This window comes from Aotus nancymaae, unplaced genomic scaffold (genome assembly GCF_030222135.1).
Source record: "Aotus nancymaae isolate 86718 unplaced genomic scaffold, 86718_ANA_hifiasm-v0.15.2.pri h1tg000089l, whole genome shotgun sequence".
Taxonomy (NCBI): domain Eukaryota; kingdom Metazoa; phylum Chordata; class Mammalia; order Primates; family Aotidae; genus Aotus; species Aotus nancymaae.
The window spans coordinates 18,762,384-18,784,980 of NW_026988504.1; the positions used below are offsets into that span (position 1 = coordinate 18,762,384).

General features: G+C 42.3%; 1 protein-coding gene and 1 pseudogene across 7 annotated transcripts in view; both read right to left on the minus strand.

The window, feature by feature from the left end:
- Positions 1-22,597, minus strand: part of MAP3K3 (mitogen-activated protein kinase kinase kinase 3) — a 75,799-nt gene that overhangs the window by 46,857 nt on the left and 6,345 nt on the right. For 3 of the 7 annotated variants that reach the window (XM_021673752.2, XM_012443826.3, XM_012443825.3), the window contains exons 2-4: positions 17,085-17,206; positions 15,093-15,185; positions 3,988-4,028 (exon numbers count right to left, since the gene is read on the minus strand). In XM_021673752.2, coding sequence (XP_021529427.1) covers positions 3,988-4,028; positions 15,093-15,185; positions 17,085-17,206 — 256 coding nt within the window. Of the gene's footprint in view, positions 1-3,987; positions 4,029-8,254; positions 8,422-15,092; positions 15,186-17,084; positions 17,207-22,069; positions 22,088-22,597 lie in introns of those variants that run through there. The other 4 variants (XM_012443828.3, XM_012443827.2, XM_064369273.1 and 1 more) reach the window with 3 other exon arrangements.
- On the minus strand, positions 10,658-15,085 carry LOC105711212 (elongation factor 1-delta-like; annotated as a pseudogene).

Here is a 22,597-nt window from a genome sequence, read left to right on the forward strand (position 1 = left end):
GAACCCAGGAGGTGGAGGTTGCAGTGAGCCGAGATTGCGCCACTGCACTCCAGCCTGGCCCCTGGCAACAGAACGAGACTCTGTCTCAAAAAATAAAATAAAAATAAATAAATAAACTTCTGATGGCAAAATGAACCATAAGCAAAGTGAAATATCAAACCTGGAGAAAATATTTGTAAAAAGTCAATACAAATAATCTAACAGAAAAGGTAAAAGATCAGACAATTCATGGAAAAATTTTAAGTGGCAAATAAAACACATGAAAAGATACTCAATGTAACTGGAGAAATGAAAATTAAAACAACCTTCATCACTTAGTACACCTAGGCAAGATAAAATCAGACTACCGTGTGTTGGAGCAGGCAGTATTCAGCCATGGGCCTGCACAGTTCTTGTCTTCTTCCACGTTGAGAGGAAGAAGTGTGTGGTTCTTTCTCATCTTCCCTGCTCCCCCAGAGTGGGAAGTGGTGTAACCAGAAGAAGCAGCAATAAGCCATAAGAGAGAGGGATCTAAGCCATTGAGTTTTAATAAAATCTGACCAGATAATTTCTTGAATGTTTTTCTGTGTCAGGTTGGCTCAAATCAGTGGGAAGTAAAAAAGCCTTCATCATCCAGAAATGCACCTGCACTATTCAATATGGCAGCCATTAGCCACATGTGGCTATTTAAAATTAAATTCATTAAATTAAATTGAAAATTAGTTCCTTGCCAGGTACAGTGGGCCACACCTGTAATCCCAGAACTCTGGGAGGCAGATCACTTGAGCCCAGGAGTTTGAAACCAGCCTGGGCAACATGGCAAAACCCTGTCTCTACGAAAATTACCTGGGTGTAGCAGTGTGCCTGTTGTCCCAGGCACTTGGGAGGCTGAGGCAGGAGGATTGCTTGAGCCTAGGAGGTCGAGGCTCCATGATCACGCCACTGTACTCCAGCCTGGGCAAGAGAGACCCTGTCTTTTTTTTTTTTTTGAGACAGTCTTACTCTGTTGCTCAGGCTGGAGTGCAGTGGCGTGATCTTGGCTAACTGAAACCTCCGCCTCCCAGGTTCAAGTGATTTTCCTGCCTCAGCCTCCTGAGTAGCTGGGACTACAGGTGTGTGCCACCACACCCAGCTAATTTTTGTATTTTTAGTAGAGCTGAGGTGTTGCCATGTTGGCCAGGCTGGTCTCAAACTCCTGACCTCAGGTGATCTACCCACTTTAGCCTCCCAAAGTGCTGGGATTACAGGTGTGAGCCACTGTACCTGGCCCAGAGACCCTGTCTTAAAAAAAAAGGTCTCTCCTCTGTCTCACCAACCACATTTCAAGTGCTCACTAGCCACATGTACAGTAGCCATATGTGTACTGGACAGCACAGATATAGAACATTTCCATTCTAGGAGAAAGTTCTATTAGGCAACATTGATAGACTGTTACTATAAACCACAATCTATCCTTCACGCAAAGCCTAACATCTCAAGATAATTCCTTCACGTTTTTTCCTTTGTCCGCCACCTTTCATTTTTGGAAATTATACTACTAATCAAATTAGTTTTATCTCCACTAGGAAATCCATTCAGACAGTAATTCTTACTTTTTTTTCTTCCAAATCAACTGTCGCAAGCAGTGATACTGTTAGGTGCTATCTAGATGGATTTTCTAGATGAGTGTTTTCTGAAGCCTTTTGAGAGGATAGCATTCTATTAATTCCCAATAGCAAATCATATCCTTCCTTCTTCAGGGCCTCAGCAACAGTTCAAAAGGGATCAGCCTTTCTGGATAAAATACCAGAAGTCCACTCAGATGTCCCTAGCACACTACTGAAGAAGGATCATGATCAGAGATACATTCTTCTGCATCTGGCCTGGCAATGAGCCATTCAAAACCCAGAAAAGCAACCCGAAAGTCTGATCAGAGGCCAGGACTTCCAGATTAGGTAAGATCTAAGCTGCTGCCATCCTACTGTGTAACAGGCATTTTTAGGCCAGTGCTTCAAAGAGAGGTCTAACACCTGTGAAACCATCTCCATCAGTGTGTCATTAATGTTTCCAAAGGGAAGGAGATCTTAATCTACAATCCTTCTCCCTAGCTGTCCTGGGGCCAAGAGAATAGTCAGGGGTCTGGTCGCATATTCTCAAAGTAAAGGGAAAATCAGTCCACCAGAATGAATACCTGTCATGGATAAGTGGGAAAAGTCATGACTTCTTTCCTCTTTCCTGTGAATTCTAATTTTATAAGAGCCTATGTTTTGATAAATACTATCCATATTCCTGGTAAAGAGTTAAAAATGCCCACAATGACATTCTCTACAAAATCCTGACATGAAATACATGAAACTAGAGCTGTCTGGCACAGAGTACTAACTCTATAGGCTTCCCTGCACCTACTTTATATAAAGTCCTCAATTCCACATACAGTGCACAAACACCGAAAGGCCATGGCTCCTGAAAACAGCTCCATAAAAAGAGAATGTACCATTTTCAAAACTTTGATAGCAACGTTCGGCAGCTCGGGGCTTCAGAAGGCCATTCCTGCCTGACCACCTTAAATATTTGTGGTTTCAATCTGGCAGCTTCTCTGAAACCAAACACATATACTTTCTCAGTGTAAGCCTGCTCACTGTAACTGCATACCACTTTGGAAACAGGGAATTCAGGAGAGCCTAACTGCATAATTGGGCTCTAACACAATTGAGCTTTTGATTGAAAACTCTGTTGCTCTGAGTTTGGCCATCCCTTTAAAACTTAGGTTGGAAAGTGAAAATATCAACAATGAAGTGACAATTTAACTTCTCTGCTAATGGCAGGAAACAAGATGAACAGCTGGGGACAGAGCTCAGACCTTCCTCCCTTCAGGCCTGGAACTCACATGGGAGCAGAAGGACCCTGGCTCTGCAGACCACACTTTCCACAGTGTTTCCACCGGGCTGCCACTGACAACCTTGTAGGCTTGTGAAAGTGTATTTTAAAGGGAGAATAGTAGCCATAGGTATCCTCTGGAGCCAGCTCCAAAGTGGGCTGAAAGGTACCAGCTGCAGAGAACTACCAGAATCAAGAATGTTTGGAGGTACTAAGGTCCTGCGGTGAGATCTTATCCTAATGGGTATGCTCTTCACCTGTCCAAATGCTCAAAGCAAAGGAAAGGTGGGGCAGGGGATATATCAATGGGAGAGAAAGGCAAAGAGTGGAAAAAATACCGAAAGGCACATTTATGTGTACATGTGCTACACATGCGCAAACACGCAAGGTCCCAAATATCCCATGACCAGAGTTCATATGCTTTCTGAATGTTTTCCTTAACTAACTTGAGAAATTAAGGACAGTCACATTTTTTTTCTACTAAGAACTTCTACCTTGGCTTCCCACAAAAAATAACAATAACTAAAATACTGACAATGGAGAAAAGGACAGAGAAGTTTTCTAACATTACTTTCACTTCCCTAATGAGGCAAGATTCAGAACACAGACCAAAAAACGCCCTCTTTCTATGTCCTCAAAGGAGCTAAAATCTTTTTTAACTGATGGACTTGGTGTAGCTTCCCATGACTTACAGACATCATGAAGAAACTTCTAATTCACCAACCTGACCCTTGATGTGGACAAAGCTAGGGCTACTATTCTGGGAATGGGAACGGCACCATATTACAGGAGAATCCTGCCCTCTCTCTAACGCCCACAGGTGACACAGTGTCAGTGTGTCTGAAAGCCATGACTCTGAGTAGAGCTGGAGTCCTCACTTCTAACAAAATGTCGACCTCACAGTAGCAGAATAGAGCAGAATAGTAAAACATCAGCAGGTGAAATGGCTTCCAATGCTAAGACAGAAACAAGGTCAACTAGCAGGCCAAGTTAAGGGTGAAACTTTCCTCCCTTTATGCCCAATCCACTCCATTACCCAGCCAGTGGCCCCACAGGTAGGGATAAGGACAGGGGAATGACTTCCATGAACTCAATGCTATCGGAGAACTCTGGCATACGTGAACACATCCACTGATCAGAAGGCAGACTTACCGCCTCTCCCCGTTGTGCTCAAACTTGATTCTGACGTCACTCTGCCAAAAGGAATGATAGACAGGTTAGAGTATTCTCTGGAATGTGTCACTCCTGCCATTCCCAAGTAAGTCTTAGGCAGTCCGTTAGCGACATTAGGCAAACATCCCTGATGGCTCCTGGTCCAGCTTCTCTTCCCAGATGGGCATGGGCATTCCTTCCCAGTGAGTTAAGACTTCCAGTTCTAACATTAGGGGCAACAAAACTCTTAGGATAAAATCCCTAGATGGCTGCTGTTTCTAGCTTCATGTACACTCTATTTCTACAATTGGCTCTGGAAGTTTCTCCCACTCTATCACCTCCTGACCAGAATACCTTTCCTGCTTGGCTGATGTGACTGAAGACAAAAAGAAATTTTGCTGCTGATGCTTTCTAGCTATATGATCACAGGCAAGTTACTTATCCTCTACGAGTCTTAGTTTTTCCATCCGTAGAGTAAGGCTAAACATCCCTTGCAGAGTTCTTATGACAACTAAATGTAAGCAAAATACCTGACACATAGTAGACATGCAACATTTGGTTTTTGCTGCTGCTGCCGTTGGTACCACTACCATTGATTTCCCATGACCCTCCCAAGGCTACCCCACTGGGAGTACAGTAGGACCCTGAACAAATTACCTTATACACTGTCCCCAGTCTTTTCCAAAATGACCACCATGAGAGGCTGTAAACTGCAGGAGAGCAGAGATCAGGTCTATCATGTTTCTGTATCCCCAGTGCCAAACAAAGGAAATGGGGTATAATATTTGTGCTTAATAGTATTTGTTAAGTGGTTGAATGAATTGAAGAACAGAACAGAAGTATAAATATGAGAAATAAGGGGAAGTGGAAGTGTTAAAATGACAAAGAACAAATTAAGGAAGAAGAGACATTGCAAGAGGGCAAACAACTTGAGGGGGTTTAAAAAAATGACAGGAAAAGGAGAAAGATTAATTACAGAAGAACAGGTATAGAGGAAAAGAAAGGTAAGATGGGCAGGAAACCAGCAAATAATAGAGATGAAGGAGAGAATGAAGTCACAGTCAATGAAGAATAATTATACTGAGGAAGACAAATTAATAGGCTGTGGCAGGCTGGGCACAGTGGCTCACATCTATAATCCCAGCACTTTAGGAGCTCCAGGCAGGCGAATCACAAGGTCACAAGTTTGAGACCAGCCTGACCAACATGGTGAAACCCCATCTCTACTAAAAATACAAAAATTAGCCAGGCGTGGTGCCACATGCCTGTAATCCCAGCTAGTCAGGAGGATGAGGCAGGAGAATTGCTTGAACCTGGGAGGCAGAGGTTGCAGTGAGCCAAGATCACGCCATTGCACTCCAGCTCTGGGCGACAAAGCAAGACTCCATCTCAGAAGAAAAAAAAAAAAAGGCTGTGGCTTAGAAAAAAGAGGACTTAAGAGTATCTGAAGATAAGGAGCACATAGCAGAGAAGATGACAGAAAAGGGAGTGAGTTTGAAAGGTAGGGTGGGTCCCTAAAGGACTCCCTTTTCCCAAGGCATTAGGGTACTACATTTCTCTTCCAGTTCAATGAATTACAAGAGTGGTTCTAATTTACACTGTAAATATTATTAAAGACCCCAAAGAGCTTTTGTTTATGTGGATTATATCTATTGATATTTATCATATTCAAAATTAAAACTGAGAAAATTTACTTTATTCACTTAAAATGGCAAATAAAGGCCAGGCACAGTGGCTCACCTCTGTAATCCCAGGACTATGGAAGGCCGAGGCAGGTGGATCACTGGAGGCCAGGAGTCTGAGACCAGCCTGGCCAACATGGTGAAACCTTGTCTCTACTAAAAATAAAAAATTATGCCGTGAGTGGTAGCACATGCTTATAATCCCAGCTACTCAGGAGGCTGAGGCAGGAGAATCGCTTAAACCTAGGAGGTGGAAATTGCAGTGAGCTGAGACAGCGCCACTGCATTCCAGTCTGGGTGACAGAGTGAGACCCTGTCTCAAAAAAAAAAAAATACAGCCCTAATATAGCCTTCTTACCCTTTAAGAACACATGGACCACTTTATCCATTAATAATAATGATAATAGCTAACGTTTACTGAGCATTTACCATGTACCAAGCATTGTTCTAAGCGTGTTTGCATATATTAATTAAACGTGTTGCATATATTAATCAGTTTAATTAATAACAAGTACCATTATTATCCCTATTTTACAGAAAAAAAAAACTGAGTTACAATGAGATTAAGTAAGTTCCCCCAAGGTCAGGTCATATCGCTTATAAAGGAAGAGGTAGGCTTTGAACCCTGGAAGCCTGACTCTTAACTACCAGGCTATGCTACAACTTAAGTATCACACAGGCACTGAGAGCAGTTTTTCATTATCTTCTTTTTCTCTTTCCCCTGAAATTCTTAGCAGTACTATGACAAGAGCCCTCCAAAGTAGAGTTGCCATGCTCTGATGTGCGGTCTCCAGCTTCCCACACTATTTCCTCAACTGGCTCTGCAGTATCCCAAGTGCTCTGTGAAATTTGTAGTCTTGTCTGTCCCTACAGTTGGGTTACATATCCTTTTACCTGCTCCTGCCTACAACCCAGGATACCTTGCTGTAGCTCTGTTATTTAATTAATAAATTTTATTTTCAGAACAGTTTTAGGTTTACAGAAAAACTGTGAGCATATAGAGCAGAGTTCTGAAATATCCCTCTCCACCTCGTACACAGTTTCCCTATTATTATTATTGTTATTATTGAGATAGGGTCTTACTCCCGCCACCCAGGCTGGAGGGCAAATGTGTGATCATGGCTCACTGCAGTCTCGACTTCCTGGGCACAGACAATTCTCCCACCTCAGCCTCCCACATAGCTGGGACTACAGATAGGCACATGTCACCACACTGGGCTAATTTGTAACTTTTTATAGAGATGGGGTCTTGCCGTGTTGCCCAGGCTAGCCTCAAACTCCTGGGCCCAAGCAATCTGTCCATCTTGGCCTTCCAAAGTGCTGGGATTACAGGTATGAGCCACCGCACCCAGCCAGTTTCCCCTATTACTAATATCTTACATTAGTATGGTACATTTCTTTTTGTAACAATTAATTAACCAATATTGATAAATCAACCAAAGTCCATAGTTTATTCACTTATTTCCTCAGGTTTTTATTCTTTTGTTTTTGTCTAATTTTTTTTTTTTTTTTCATTTTTAAAAGTTTTGGGCCAGGTATGGTGGCTCATGCTTCTAATCTCAACACTTTGGGAAGCCGAGGCAGGAGGATTGCTTGAGCCCAGGCAATGAGATTTTGAGGTCAGTCTGGGCAACATAGCAAAATGCCATCAACATCACAAAAAATACAAAAATTAGCCGGTTGTGGTGGCACATGCCTGTAGTCTCAGCTACTTGGGAGGCTGAGGGAGGAGGACTGCTTGAGCCCAGGCAGGTTGAGGCTGCAGTCAGCCATGATCACACGACTGCACTCCAGCCTAGGTGATAGAGCAAGGATTCTGTCTCAAAAATCAATAAATAAATAAAATTTAAATTGAGGTTAAAAAAAACACATAATAACTCTCATTCTTAAACTGGGGTATTATATGTATTTTTCTAATTTTATTTTTTTTAGTTTTGGAGACAGAGTCTTGCTCTGTTGCCCAGGCTGGAGTGCAGTGGCACGATCTCCGCTCACTGCAGTCTCTGTCTCCTGGGTTCAAGTGATTCTCTTGCCTCAGTCTCCCAAGAAGTTGGGATTAGAGGCGTGCACCACCACACCCAGCTAATTTTTGTACTTTTAGTAGAGACGAGGTTTCACCATGTTGGCCAGGTTGGTCTCAAACTCCTGACCTCAAGTGATCTGCCCAACTTGGCCTCCCGAAGTGCTGGGATTATAGGCGTGAGTCACCACACCCAGCCCTAGGACATTTTACTTAGATATACTAATGAAGGAACCTCCTCAGTCCCTTTATGGAACTGAAGAAACTAAATTTATTTTATAACAGGCCATAACCTGAGCACTGCTTTACATGAATTTATTCAGAAAGGGAATTAAACTTTTGTTCCAAACCAAAAATCACTACTACTACAAGACTAACCGAGCTGGAGATTAAAAAGCAATATAAACAAAGATGCTTCTTTGATGCCATGACAGCCTTACCAGCTTCCATGAACCACATGATATGCCCAAATCTCTGAGTTCCTAAATCTGAATTTCACCTGTCAGGCTGACCATAATAACCCATAGATAAGGGAAGTTCAGATAAAGATAACTTGATTCAATACCTTCCAGCCAGCCATTCTCCTTGTCCTCTCTGAGGCATTTCATACTGGTGGCCAACTCTATTTCCAACTTCTGTGACTCTATCCCAGCACAGGGAACCTGCTACCATTCTGACCACTTCTGCTTCTTTGCTGGTTCCTCTTGTTTATGTTCTCTCCCACCCCTCCCCAAACACGTGACTATTCCTTGACCTTGTGACTTTTGACTTCTGGCTTTCTCCCCCTCTGCTGAAAACTTCTCCTCAGTGGGCCTCAAAATAGAAGATTCCCCAATCTCTATGTCTAGACCCAATCTCTGAAGCAAGCCTCATCTGCTTGCCACGTATCTGAGGCCAATATGTAGTTGTTAAGAATGTAGCACTGAAGTGTAACTGCCTGCTTCAAATCTTGGCTCTACAACTTTCTGGCTGTGTAACCCTGAACTCAGATTGGTACAAAAGTAATTGCAGTCTTTGCCATTAAAAGTAATGGCACTGCAGCCGCATACTTAACCTATGACTTAGTTTCCTCATCTGTAAAGTGAGAATGATAGTATCCATCTCATGGAGTTATCAAAAGAAATTATAATACATGTCCATTATCCTTTAGCCAAAATTCTTTGGGCCAAAAGTATTTCAGAAAGCATGTTTTGGATTTAGAGAGGCAGTATGGTACATGTTCCGTAAATCACACAATGACTCCTCAGGGAGTGGAGTCGGAGAGGTGGGGGGTGTCTGAGACAGTACTACTATGGTAGAGGCAGAATGCTCAAGTACTTCCTGCACCTTTTAACAGTTAGTTTGGGGGTTTTGTGTCTAGTTCTGACCAAGAGTTGGGAACAGAATCAAGTTCTATACTCTCTTCCCTGGCAGGAACATGTCCTAGGACAGAGGAATCTCCCTCAACACAGGTTGCTAAGTGACTGGGCAACACTGTTCTCCCCCTCCTTGTACCGGACATACTGTGTTAAGTTACTGAGATTTGGAGTCTATTTGTTAACAGAGCACATGTTTTTTATCTAAGCTATCCTAACTTTTTCAATGAAAAGTACAAATATTCACAATAAGTAGAATAAAGAAAGACTATAAATTGCCCCATGTCTATTAAAGAAAGGTTTGGTTGCCAAATGAGTCTGCTGCAAATTAAAAAATAAACAAATAAATAGAAACTAAAAAAACTAAAAACGGGCCTTTAGTTTGTAGGACTGTTTGGATCTCAGAACTGCAGATAACAGATTATGGATCCGCAAAAATCAACATACACACCTCACACACTCTTAAGGTTTTTTTCCGCTGTAATCTCAAACTCAATCTAGCCATGTGTCTACATCAACTACTCTCCTAAACTAGTCTCCCTTCTCAACTATTACTTTCTTTTTAGAGATGGGGTCTTGCTATGTTGCCCAGGCTAGAGTGCAGTAGCTATTTACAGGCACAATCATTATGTGCTACAGATTTGAGCTCCTGGGTTCAAGCGATCCTCTTGCCTCAGCCTCCCAAGAAGCTGGGACTATAGGCGCATGTCACCATGCCTGGCTCAGTGTCACTATTTCTAACACTGGTACTGCTGTGCTCTCAGCTACACAGGATCAAACCTCTGAGTAATGCTTGATTCTTTCCTTCTTTTCCTCCTCACAGCCAGGGAGCAAGTTCTAATTCTCCTCTCAGAGGTCTCCGGTATGACTCTGCTTCCCAGTCTCCCCGACATCACCTTCAGTGAGACCCCTTCCCCTTGCTCCCAGAGTCCTAAAGCCAACTTTATACATTTCAGTTTCCCATTTCCAACTTACTCGCATCCCTCTACAGTTTCAACCATCTCAATCACCTTTCTCACCGTATTCCTTCTTTGTTCATAAGGTAATTAGTGATATCCATGATCTATGGAATAAAGTCTGAATTCTCTGCTATCACTCAAAGCCCTCTGGGATTTAGGTTCATTCAGTTTACCTGATCATTTCACACTATCTGTTCCCCACAGGAACTCCCCTTTAAAGCCAGATCAATGCTCATCTTGTTTTCCTGCTATATGCTATGTTTGCTTCCTCCCCTAGGCCTTTAATCATTCTGTTTTCTGACCTGGAGTGCCACTCTTCCTCCTTTCCACATAACTAAACATTTATACTTCCTTCACAGCCTAGTTCAAGTACCATTCCACCTGAAATGACTCCATAACTCTTTTGGCCCAAGCTCATCTTTCACTTTCCTGGCCTTCTATAGCACTCACTCTCTGTACCACACAGTGAGGCACAGTCATATCCTACATTCTTTCTTTCATGTAATCCTCATTTCCCAGTAAGACTGCATGATTCCCAGGGTACAGGAAATATGACATACATTTCTTTTGTATGTCTAAGAATCTTGACCATAGACACATGTTAAGGTAAATGGAGGGTATCACAGCTACTGAGAAAAAAAGTTCCAGCACAAAAATTCAGGTCTAAGCAGCTTCAAGTCCCCTGCCCACCACAGGCAATCTGGTGAGAGCAACAGTGAGAGCCACGCTTGGGAGACAGATAGTGCAGGCCTCCACATTGAGCTACGGATTCAGGAACTCAGCAGGAGCAACAGGAATAACTGACAATAACACTAAAGCAGAAATGACATTCTCAAAGTCTGAACTCAATAGCTGAACATGTAACCCAAGAAGCTTTCAAGAATCTAGAAAAATCAGTATTTATTCACCAAAGGTTTGTGATCCAATTTGACCTGGCAAAGGCCTCAGCCATCATCCTTCTTATCCTCATTCTGATTCTGTACTGATTCCTCTCCCTGCATTTGCTACATACCTTTGATGCCTCCCCACATTTTTGGAACTGCAGTCCTTATTTTGCCAAAGAGAGTAAATAAATGAAAAAAAAAAATTACAAAAAAATTAAAATTTTAGTTTTAAGCATGACTCAGGAAAGTTGTAGGAGGTCAGTGGAAGAGATGATTATAAAGCAACCTTCTTACAAAATATAATGCCAGGCTTGTGTGTTGCTTTATATCTTATTTTCTAACTGGCCAACCAATCTTATCAATAACCCTTGAAAGAGAAAGGAAATAGTGAAGAGTCAGGTCTTTCACACTGAAAGCAAAAGACAGTCTGCGCAATCACTGACCCTGCTTGGGGAACAGCTCCTGGAATTCTCTTCCTCTAGAGCTGGTAGCCAAGGCCCTGACCTGCTTGCGCCTACCATGAAGAAAGCAGATTTTCCATTCCGAAGAACCCACTCACGAATATCTAGAGGGTTAGATCCAGAACCCAGATTCTGTTCAAGTATCTACCTACCATTTTGGTAAGATTCAAGGGAAACAGGAATCCATGGTAATAAGGATTCCATTTTTTCCTCCATTGGGATTTTCAGAAATTAGGCTAGCTTCAGTAATGATAATCCCAGAAAGACAGAAAAACCTTAATCCTTTCAGTTCCACTACACTATGCACAGTTCTGGTTAGAAGCTTTCCCCAAAGCTCACTTCTGCAGTGCCAAAACATAAGAAGTGACATAACCACTACAACTTTACATTTGTACATTTGTTCTACAATGTACAAAATACTTCACATTCTGTCTATGATCTTACAACAATCTTAAGAGGTAGACACAGTGAGTATTAAGTCTGTATTTCAGAAGGAAAAACTCACTTCAGAAAGGTTATATGACTTATACATGGTAAAATTACTCTGACTAGGAATCAGAAGACTTGGATTTGCTTCCTGCCTCTACTCAATACGTTTGTTCACTGAGTAAGAGCTGTGTAAACCTTATACGTATGCTTATAGTGTTGATGCTAACTGTTGTTGAAAGCACTCTGTAAATTATAAAATCCTACGTTAATAAATGAATAACAACTCTATGACTCCTAAGCCAGCAGCCAGCACTTTTTTTTTTTTTTTTTCCCTGCTGATCTCAGTTTTTAATTGTGGCAGGGCTTCACACACTTGCACACACACACTCTCTCAGGCATCAGATCTTGTTGAAAGCTGCAACGCTGATGCTCTACACATGCTCTTAAACTTGGTAATCTCCTTTTCCAGCAAGTTTGTCCCCACCTTGTTGTCCTCCACCACACACTAAATCTGCAGCTTCCAGGTACCGTAGCCCATGGGCACCAGCTTGAAGGTTCCCCCAAGACCAGCCCATACAGCTGAATGGAGCACAAACAGGCCTCCAATTGGGCTATGTTGGTCTCAATGTCCCAAGGCTTGACGTCCAGCAGGATGGAGGACTTGGCCACCAGCGCAGGCTTCTTGGCCTTCTTCTCCACATACTGCCGCAGCCACTTCTCTCGCAGCCAGGCTGCCTCCTTGTCTTCCTCCTCATTGTCACTGCCAAACAGGTCAATGTCATTGTCCTCGTCACCCTCTGCTGGTGTGGCTGCCTTCTTGGCTGGGGGCTCCACTTGGCACATGGGAGACACATGCTGGGTCTGCGCTGCTGTGTCCCTGTGGTCGGGCAAGCTCTTCTCCAGCATGTTCAGCCATAGGCCAGCACTCTTTTCACCACACTAAGTTGTCAGACCAGTAGAGAACTCCCATTAATAACGCACTGTGAGCTGATGACTGCTAAAGGGACACTGCACATCATGGCCTGCAAAACTATCCTTAGGCCCTAGCCACACACGGGATGTGCCACACATCTAAGAATGTTCAGTCAGCTCTAATAATGCTGTAGGCTTCCAGAGACCCAATATACAGAAGGAAGAATACAGAGAATGCTCCTAGTATATGTACTCCTAGAATACAGAGAACACAGAATCTACTTCCTAGAAAATAGTTAATAGGGCCGGGCACGGTGGCTCAAGCCTGTAATCCCAGCACTTTGGGAAGCCAAGGCAGGAGGATCACGAGGTCAAGAGATCGAGACCATCCTGGCCAACATGGTGAAATCCTGTCTCTACTAAAAATACAAAAATCAGCTGGGCATGGTGGCGTGTGCCTGTAGTCCCAGCTACTCGGGAGGCTGAGGCAGGAGAAGTGCTTGAACCCGGGAGGCAGAGGTTGCAGTGAGCTGAGATGATGCCACTGCACTCCAGCCTGGCACCTGGTGACAGAGTAAGACTCTGTATCAAAAAAAAAAAAAAAAAAAGAAAATAGTTAATAGCTCATTGCCCATGTACTTCCATAGCTGCTTATTTGTTCTCAAATGCATTCTTTTTAAATTAGTTACCAACCTTGTTTAGTTAGGGAAGAGGATGTCTCAAGTCTTGCCAAGCAGAAGTACTAAATTAGGTTTTTCAGTTCTTCCAGGCTTCAACCCCCAAACAATCCTGTTAATGAATCCACAGCTCCTCTGACTTTCCTTACTGGGCCAAGCTTGAGCCCCATGAAGCTGTGCCAGTCTCGACTCTGCCTTGTAGCCAGCACTGCCATTCTCATGGTGAAAGGCTGTTTACCTCTGCCAGCACCATTCCACCCATGAATAAACAACGTTTCCAGCTGGCCAAAATACTTAGTTTCTTTCAACTGGGTCTCCACAATTTGAATCTGTAATCCAATTTGACATTTCTTAACCAAATTTGGCAACTCTTCACCATTTAAATTAGGTTTTGATCTTTCATTCCTCTCTCTTCCTAAGCATGGACTTTCTGGCAGAAGAACTGGTAATGAAGAAAACTGTTCATTCTATCCCAGACCTAAGCTAACAAAAACTACAATAATAATAATAAATGTATAACTCTATGAATTATAAAGTCCTATGTTAAAGGATTATTAACAACTCCAGGCTCCTTTCATTATACTAGGCTATAAATACCTCTCCCCTACATCTTCCCGGCACTGCCTCTTACCCCATTTTTTTTCCCAGAAATATATCTGCTGAGACTTTCTCTTTTTCTGCTTCCAGAATTTTGTTGAAGAATATCTCTCCTGGTCAGAAGCTAAACATCTGCTACGCTTCCCAGGACAGGCTATTCTATAACTTTGACTTCAGTAAGAGGAAAATCTGTCTTAGCATTTTCTTTCCCTTTTTGCCCAATATTAACATAATACTTTGAGTTTCAATTTCTAAACAGCCATACTAGTTCCACATCTTCACAATCTTCCTAAAACAGAATCTTAGACAGAATTCCCATTATTAGCTTATCACAATGTATAGAAACTCATGACGTATGTGTAAGGAATGAACATACCAATGAATCTCTACACATCTCCAAGCATATATGTAATTTCTTGCCCAAAAAATCAACAGTCCCTTACATAGTACATAAAGTTGTGCTGTCTAATACAATAGCCACTAGCCACATGTGGCTATTTAAATTAATTAAAATGACACAAAATTTAAAATTTAGGCTGGGCGCAGTGGCTGACGCCTGTAATCCCAACACTTTGGGAGGCCGAGGTGGGTGGATCACGAGGTCAAGAGATCAAGACCATCCTGGCCAACACGGTGAAACTCTGTCTTTACTAAAAACACAAAAATTAGCTGTGCATGGTGGCACGAGCCTGTAGTCCCAGCTACTCGGAAGGCTGAGGCAGAAGAATCACTTGAACCCGGGAGGTGGAGATTGCAGTGAGCTGAGATCACGCCATTGCACTCCAGCCTGGCGACCGAGCGAGATTCCGTCTCAAAAAAAAAAAAAAATTTAGTTCTTTAGTTGTTCAACAGCCACATGTGGCTAGTGGCTACAATACCACATTGGAAAGCACAGATATGAAACATTTCTGTCATCACAGAAAGTTTATTGGACAGCACTGATAGAGGCTGCTTATGAATAATACTGTGGTGAGAAATGGTGATTAGAAGCACAGAATACAGGTCATGGGTAACCAATGCTTCTTACAAATCCCCTAAAAACTTGTCTGGGAAGTGAATTTCACTCCTGCAGCATGAGTAGCAGATTTAAAAGTACATTTTGGTTTTAACAGGTAATCTGGATCCTTACCAAAAATTTCTTTTTCTCACTGGCCCCTGCACATGAGCTTGTTGTTACTGTGGGGCTGTTCAGAAGGGCTGAGCTGCTGCTGTTGTGTTTTTTCTTTAAAAACAAAAAAACTGAGGTTAATAATTTGTATCCTTCATGTAACATAAGTTTGACAACATTGAAGTAAATAGTGGATCCAAAGAGCCAGTACCTTTTGTTAAGATTACTTCCTAACAGTCAATCCTTTTCAGTCTTCTGCCTTCATAACCACTGGCTTCACTCTTAACAGTGCAGCAGGAGACACAGCAAAAGAGCAAGACTTCCCTCATCATGGCTTTTAGGCTCTAAGCAGAAGGATTCTTAAAAAGGAACCCTCCTTCAAGGAATTATCAGCGACCATTCCACCCCTCCTTTTCCCAGCCTGGTCCTTTAGGGCCTTTCAATTCAAGAAAGCTTCCTTTTTTAACCCACTAACTGATATTCATGCTAATAATCCACTCTGGAGAAAGATCAGCTAACTTGAGCAATGTTAGCAAGCACACTCTACATAGGAAGACAGGAAGGAAAGTGAGGTCATTAGGCTCACCCGTGGGGGAGGGGACTCACTTCTGGTAAAATGCTCCTTCCAAAAGTGGTTTTGAATACAAATGAGTTATAGCAAGGGAGAACTCACAAAGTCAAACAAAATAACATATGAAAATAGTGTTAAGAATGGGCCCTTATCTGTTTATACCTCCAGTACTGTAAAGTAACAACAATAAAAGCAGTTTTTTAAACTAATCCTTGTTTTAACATGAAACAAAAGGACTCCACTCCCCCTGGGGTCCCTAGGATTCCTAAAGGCAGGAAATACTCTGGAAGGCTCTATCTAGCAGACCACAGACAGGAAAAGTTCTAGGGCCTTATGCTATCTCTAGGAATCAATTCTGAAGAATTGGTAAACAAGGTGCAAATGAAAATAAAGGAATTTAGCTGATAACAAACAGAACCACAAGGGAGAATGTCATAGACAAATTTTCATCAAACATGCCCAACATAGCCAGCTGACACAGTGCTGGATACCTACTAGGTAGGAAAGCTCCCCATCATTCACTCCTCTCTGCAGGCCAAAGTACCCAAGAAACAGGTAAGTGGCACTACAGGTGAAAAGATTCTCAATGACACACAAGTTTAAATGTTAAGGAAAATAGGAAATGTTTTCCTAAAGAAGAATACAACTCTCAATAAAACATACACTCTCAACTACCTGGGTTAATAAGGTGAAACAACTGTAAACTGTAATAACAAAATCAATCATTATTGCCTTTGGAATATACTATGTGATATTTTAATTAATAAATTTACCTTCCTAATTATATTTTACATAAGTTAATACCAAATTAATTAATTTTTCCTAATTACATACTATAAGGTAGCTAAAAACTTTCTGACTCAGGGATCATGAATCTGAATTAAATATTTGCCAATTATCAGTAAAGGGGAAAAACATCTACGAATCTTGTCCCCATAACAGACGAAATGTTTACACAATCTAGATCATAGATCCATACCTGCATGGTATATATCACTTTTTTTTTTTGAGATGGCATCTTGCTCTGTCTTGCCCAGGCTGGAGTGCAGTGGCACAGTGGCGCCATCTCAGCTCACCGCAGCCTTTGCCTTCCGGGTTCAAGCAATTCTCCTGTCTCAGCCTCCTGAGTAGCTGGGACTACAGGCATGCACCACCACATCTGGCTAATTTTGTATTTTTAGTAGAGACAGGGTTTCACCATGTTGGCCATGCTGGTCTCGAACTCTTGACCTCAGGTGATCCACCTGCCTCAGCCTCCCAATATCACTTTCCATTTAACCTTAGCTGGTTGGTATGTATCACTGCGCACTTAACAGACTGTGAAAGGAAGGGGTCAAAACCTTTCAACCTTGATACTGAAGTATCTTTGGTTTTTCATATATTTCCCATTTGAAACCTCCTTCCCAACAAATCTCATTTAGCTCTGCCAGGGTCACACACACCTGCCTATTTGAGTGACCCGTGTCTTTGTTCTTCATGGTCTCATATCCAGGCATCCGGTGACGTCGGTTCATCTGGAGGGCCACCAGATCGTTCATGATTGAGTTCAATGCCTCCTGTTCGTCTGCAATGAAAGAAAGCACATGGACTAAAGATACTTAAATACAGACCAGCAAAGCTCTTTCACAAACTATATGACTAATACTCAGGGAGTTCTGCCCAGGTAAAATGACAGACCCTGTAACTATAATCACATGCAGTTGATAACACCCAAAAGGTCAGACTATGGTAATTTGAATTTTAATGGATTCTCTTTTTTCCTTTGAGACAAGATCTTACTCTTGTCACTCAGGCTGGAGTGCAGAGGTGTGATCACAGCTCACTGCAGCCCTAAGCAGCCTTGAACTCTGGGGCTCGAGTGACCTTCCCATGTCAGCCTCCCGAGTAGCTGGGAACACAGGTGTGCACCACCATGCCTAGCGAATTTTTTTATTTTTTGTAGAGACAGGGTCTCCCCATGTTGCCTAGGCTGATCTCCAACTCCACGACTCCAATGATCCTCTTGCCTCGGCCTCCCAAAGTGCTAAGATTATAATAGGTGTGAGCCACCATGCCTGGCCTTTAATGATTTCTTAATAGCCCTCCAATCAGATTTCCAGCAGCAATATTTACCAATTCACTGCAGGGAAGGGACCTACTCAAGCAGAGCAATTTGTCCAGTGCCAGAGAAACTTAACCAGGAAAAATAGATGAAAAGCTGAAGTGAAGAACAACACAGTACAATGTAATATGGTACTGAATGAAAAGAAGAATCCAGAGGGTCAATTATGGCACAGTGTCAGTCCCAGACTTATTCTTAAAGCATCAGAAGGAGGCGAGCACATTTTAAAAGATACCAAATAAGGACCTCAGGTAACTAGCTGCTTTGAACAAAAGTTGTTTTACAAGCCTAGCATTTGAATGCCGCCGCCGCAGCCGCCACCACCACCACCACCAACCCCCACAACTCTTTACAAGTTTATAGGCCTTCTACTTCCCATAGGGAAGTCAAAGGGCAGTTCTATTGTTTTTCCTCCCTAAGCTGACCAAGCAATGCATTGTCTCCATCTTACTGGCATTACTTTTAATCCTCTTTTCTTGAAATAGCATGAAGTACTAGGGTTTTCACCCATTGAAAACAACTAGCCGGGCGCGGTGGCTCACGCCTGTAATCCCAGCACTTTGGGAGGCGAGGCGGGTGGATCACGAGGTCAAGAGATCGAGACCATCCTGGTCAACGTGGTGAAACCTTGTCTCTACTAAAAATACAAAAAATTAGCTGGGCATGGTGGCACGTGCCTGTAATCCCAGCTACTCAGGAGGCTGGGGCAGGAGAATTGCCTGAACCCAGGAGGCGGAGGTTGCGGTGAGCCGAGATCGCGCCATTGCACTCCAGCCTGGGTAACAAGAGCGAAACTCCGTCTCAAAAAAAAAAAAGAAAGAAAAAGAAAACAACTGGCCAAAACCCAGAACACAAACCAGCCCAATTCCATGTTTTACAAACCTTCCCCAGGTCCTTTAAGAGATCTTTGCCCATTCAAATAGCATTTGGAGATTCAAAATGAATAAATCTGTTGATCAGGAAGGGAACATGAGGGATGAGTTGTTATACTTGCTTTGGTGACAAGTGAGTCATTTGGGGGATTGGGGCAAACCTTAAAAGAAGCAAATACAAAAGACTCCACCCAAAGAGAGTGCCTATCTTCTGCCCTTTATCACTGTCCCTTGGAAATATTCTAATACCCTGTGGAAAGAAACGAACAGCATGAAATGTAAGAAGTAAAACTGCTCCAGTCTCTTCTCCCACCACTGATTGATTGATTGATTGATTGAGACAGGGTTTCGCTCTGTTACCAGGCTAGAATGTAGTGGTGTAATCACAGCCCACTGCAGCCTCCTCCACCCCTCAGTCTCAAACAATCCTCCCATCTCAGCCTCCAGAGTAGCTGGGACTACAGGTGCACACCACCATGTCCTGCTAATGTTTGTATTTTTTATTGAGACAGGGTTTCACCATGTTGCCCAGGCTGGTTTCAAATACCTGAGTTCCCTCAATCCTCCCTCCTTAGCCTCCCAAAATCCTGGGATTACAAGCGTGAGCCACCGTGCTCCGCCCCCTCCCCTTATTTGCCTCTCCCCTCTTCCTAGACCAAATCTGTTCTGGTGCCCTATATGCCCTCTGACGAGTTGCAGAAAAGGACAAAGGTGCCTATAAAGTTTTTGCTTGTTCAGGAAAGTAAAATTAGATTTAAAGCTTGCAGGAAAAACACCAGAAGTGTAACTTCCCATATGATTCCACTTCAAAATATATACAAAAGTATGTATGAGAGTGACATAGTTGTAATATCAAAAGCATGCAGTAAGGGCCGGGCGCGGTGGCTCACGCCTGTTATCCCAGCACTTTGGGAGGCCGAGGCAGGTAGCTCACAAGGTCAAGAGATCGAGATCACAAGGTCAAGAGATCAAGACCATCCTGGTCAACAAGGTGAAACCCCGTCTCTACTAAAAATACAAAAAATTAGCTGAGCATGGTGGCGCATGCCTGTAATCCCAGCTACTCAGAAGGCTGAGGCAGGAGAATTGCCTGAACCCAGGAGGCGGAGGTTGCGGTGAGCCAAGATCGCGCCATTCCAGCCTGGGTAACAAGAGGGAAACTCCGTCACAAAAAAAAAAAAAAAAAAAAAAAAAGCACGCAGTAAAAGGGATAATGAATGAGGAGAAAGTGGGTATCTATAAAAAGACATCAGTTAAAATTAATAAATATAAATCCCATCAATTATTTTATACCTTCTAGCAATTTCCCTGTAGCTTCCCTAAAGAAGGGAACTTGGCTGGGCAGGGTGGCTCATGCCTGTAATCCCTGCAGTTTGGAAGGCCAAGGCAGGCGAACTGTTTGAGCCCAGGAGTTCAAGACCAGACTGGGCAACATGGCAAAACTCTGTTCTACAAAAAATACAAAAAATTAGCTGCGCATGGTGGTGTGTTCTGTAGGCTCAGCTACTTGAGAGGCTGAGGTGGAAGGATCACTTGAGCCCACAAGGTTAAGGCTGCAGTGAGCCATGATCATGCCACTGTACTCCAGCATGGGCAACAGTGAGACTCTGTCCCCAAAAAAAAAGGAAACTTGGTTTTTTGTTTTGTTTTTTACCCTCACAACCAAAGTTTAAAAATTAGAGCATTAAAAAAAAAAGAAAACACAAAAAAAAGGAAAACAAAAAAAATTAGAGCATAACATCTAAGCTAGGAAGATTGGCTTACATATTATATGCACAGGTTTATATATTAAATGGCTTATATATTATTAAATATATATAAAATTAATTGGGCCAACTGTAATAATAAATTGGGATCAATATAAAGAGGATTATGACTAGGTGTTTTCTAAGGAGCATTCAACAATACTCCTAAAAGCAGAACACATGGAGTTATCAGTAACAACATTAACCATCCTAAGAATTGAGAATTCTCAGTTCTTTCGGCTCAGATATTGAACGAAGATGGATGTGAATACACATACACATACAGGCACACACAAACACACACTACTTTTTGAGTCAGATCCACAAGCATGACTGTAGAAATCATTTCTAATTCTGTATAACATGATGTTATTAAAAGAGCTGGTTTATCAGGTTGACAAATTCTGTTTCCAGGAAGCTACCAATTCCTGGCATTACTTAATGAATAAACTTGTTTGGTAGTTCCAGAGCTGAGAACATACTAGAGGAACAGTTTGGCACTGTCGTCTGAAATCTGGGACAACTGACACAAGTGAATCAGGGTTATAGAATCTAATTTCGTGTCAAAGTCGAATACATTCCTAGAGGTAGACAGATTCTTCAACTGATCCTTCAGAGGACCCGTATAAAGATAGGAAGTAAATCAAGTGGCTCTTTTAGGCATTTCTTCCTGGATTGAGGCTTTGTTTTTGTTTTTGTTTTCCTTCTAAAAAGCGGCTTCACTATGCACACTTGGCTGCCGCAGGCCAGTTATCTCTGTGGTATGGACTGAGACTAATTGAACTATCAGCACTCCTTCAATGTGGCATTCCTTAAAAACAAACAAACAAAACTTTTAAAAACAAATAACAGGCCTGGTGCAGTCACTCCCACCTGTAATCCTAGCATTTTGGGTGGCTGAGATGGGTGGATCACTTGAGGTCAGGAGTTCAAAACCAGCCTGGCCAACATGGTGAAACCCCATCTCTATTAAAAATACAAAAAAATTAGCTGAGCATGGTGGCGTGCACCTGTAATCCCAGCTACTTGGGAGGCTGAGGCAGGAGAATTGCTTGAACCCAAGAGGCGGAGGCTGGTGTGAGTCGAGATCACACCACTGCATTTCAGTGTGGTGAGAGTGAGACTCCATCTCAAAAAAAAAAAAACAAAAAACCCTGCAAATAACAGCAGCTTTCTTAAACTGCAGCAGTTAGGAATATGAACTTCAGAGTCAGAAAAATCTGGTAAAGAAGCTCAGAGCAAATCATTTATTCTCTCCAAACCTCAATTTCCTCATCCGTAATATGGCAATAAAGCATCATTTCACAAAGCTGCTGTGAGAGTTAAAAGCAAAAGAAAACCTATGAATTATTTCTTATGGTACCTAACACTTAGTAATGCCAAAAATATGCTGGCGATTATTATCATCAATGAGAAAAGGTCAATGGAAAAAGACTGGAGGCCATTTAATCTACCCTAATACTTAATTTTATTACTGAACTTTTATAAATCATTAACAATAATCATTTACTGAATACTTATGTATTATACATTAGAAAGTTTTAAAAGATAGTATAGAAGACATGTTAATAGAAATAAAAAAGAAAAAGAAAGTTTTAAAAGATACTTTGAGGTGTTCAAACTCTAGGGATAAAAGGATAAACAACAACACACAAATACAAAGTTGTATCAAAAAAAAGATAAAATTGGCCAGGCGCGGTGGCTCATACCTGTAATCCCAGCACTTTGGGAGGTTGAGGCAGGTGGATCAGCTGAGGTCAGGAGTTTGAGACCAGCCTGACCAACATGGAAAAAAACCCTGTCTCTACTAAAAATACAAAATTAGCCAGGCATGGTGGCACATGCCTGTAATCCCAGCTACTTGGGAGGCTGAGGCAGGAGAATCGCTTGAACCCAGGAGGCATAGGTTGCAGTGAGTTGAGATCGCACCATTGCACCCCAGCCTGAGTGACAAGAGCAAAACTCCATCTCAAAAAAAAAAAAGAAAAGAAAAGAAAAGAAAGCGGTTCCAGCTAGCTTATGAAATGAACTGAGAGAAAGGACATGAAGAATAAGCAATTAAGGGAATAGAGGGGAAGAATAGAGGGTCAGAGACTGATCCTCAGTGACTCACTAATCAAGTAGAATGAGAAGATGGGAAGCTGGAAAGGAAGGCTTTAAGAGGATTGAAGAAAATAGGTCAGGCAAGGGGGCTCTCTGTAATCCTGGCTCTTTGGGAGGCCAAGGCGGGCAGATCG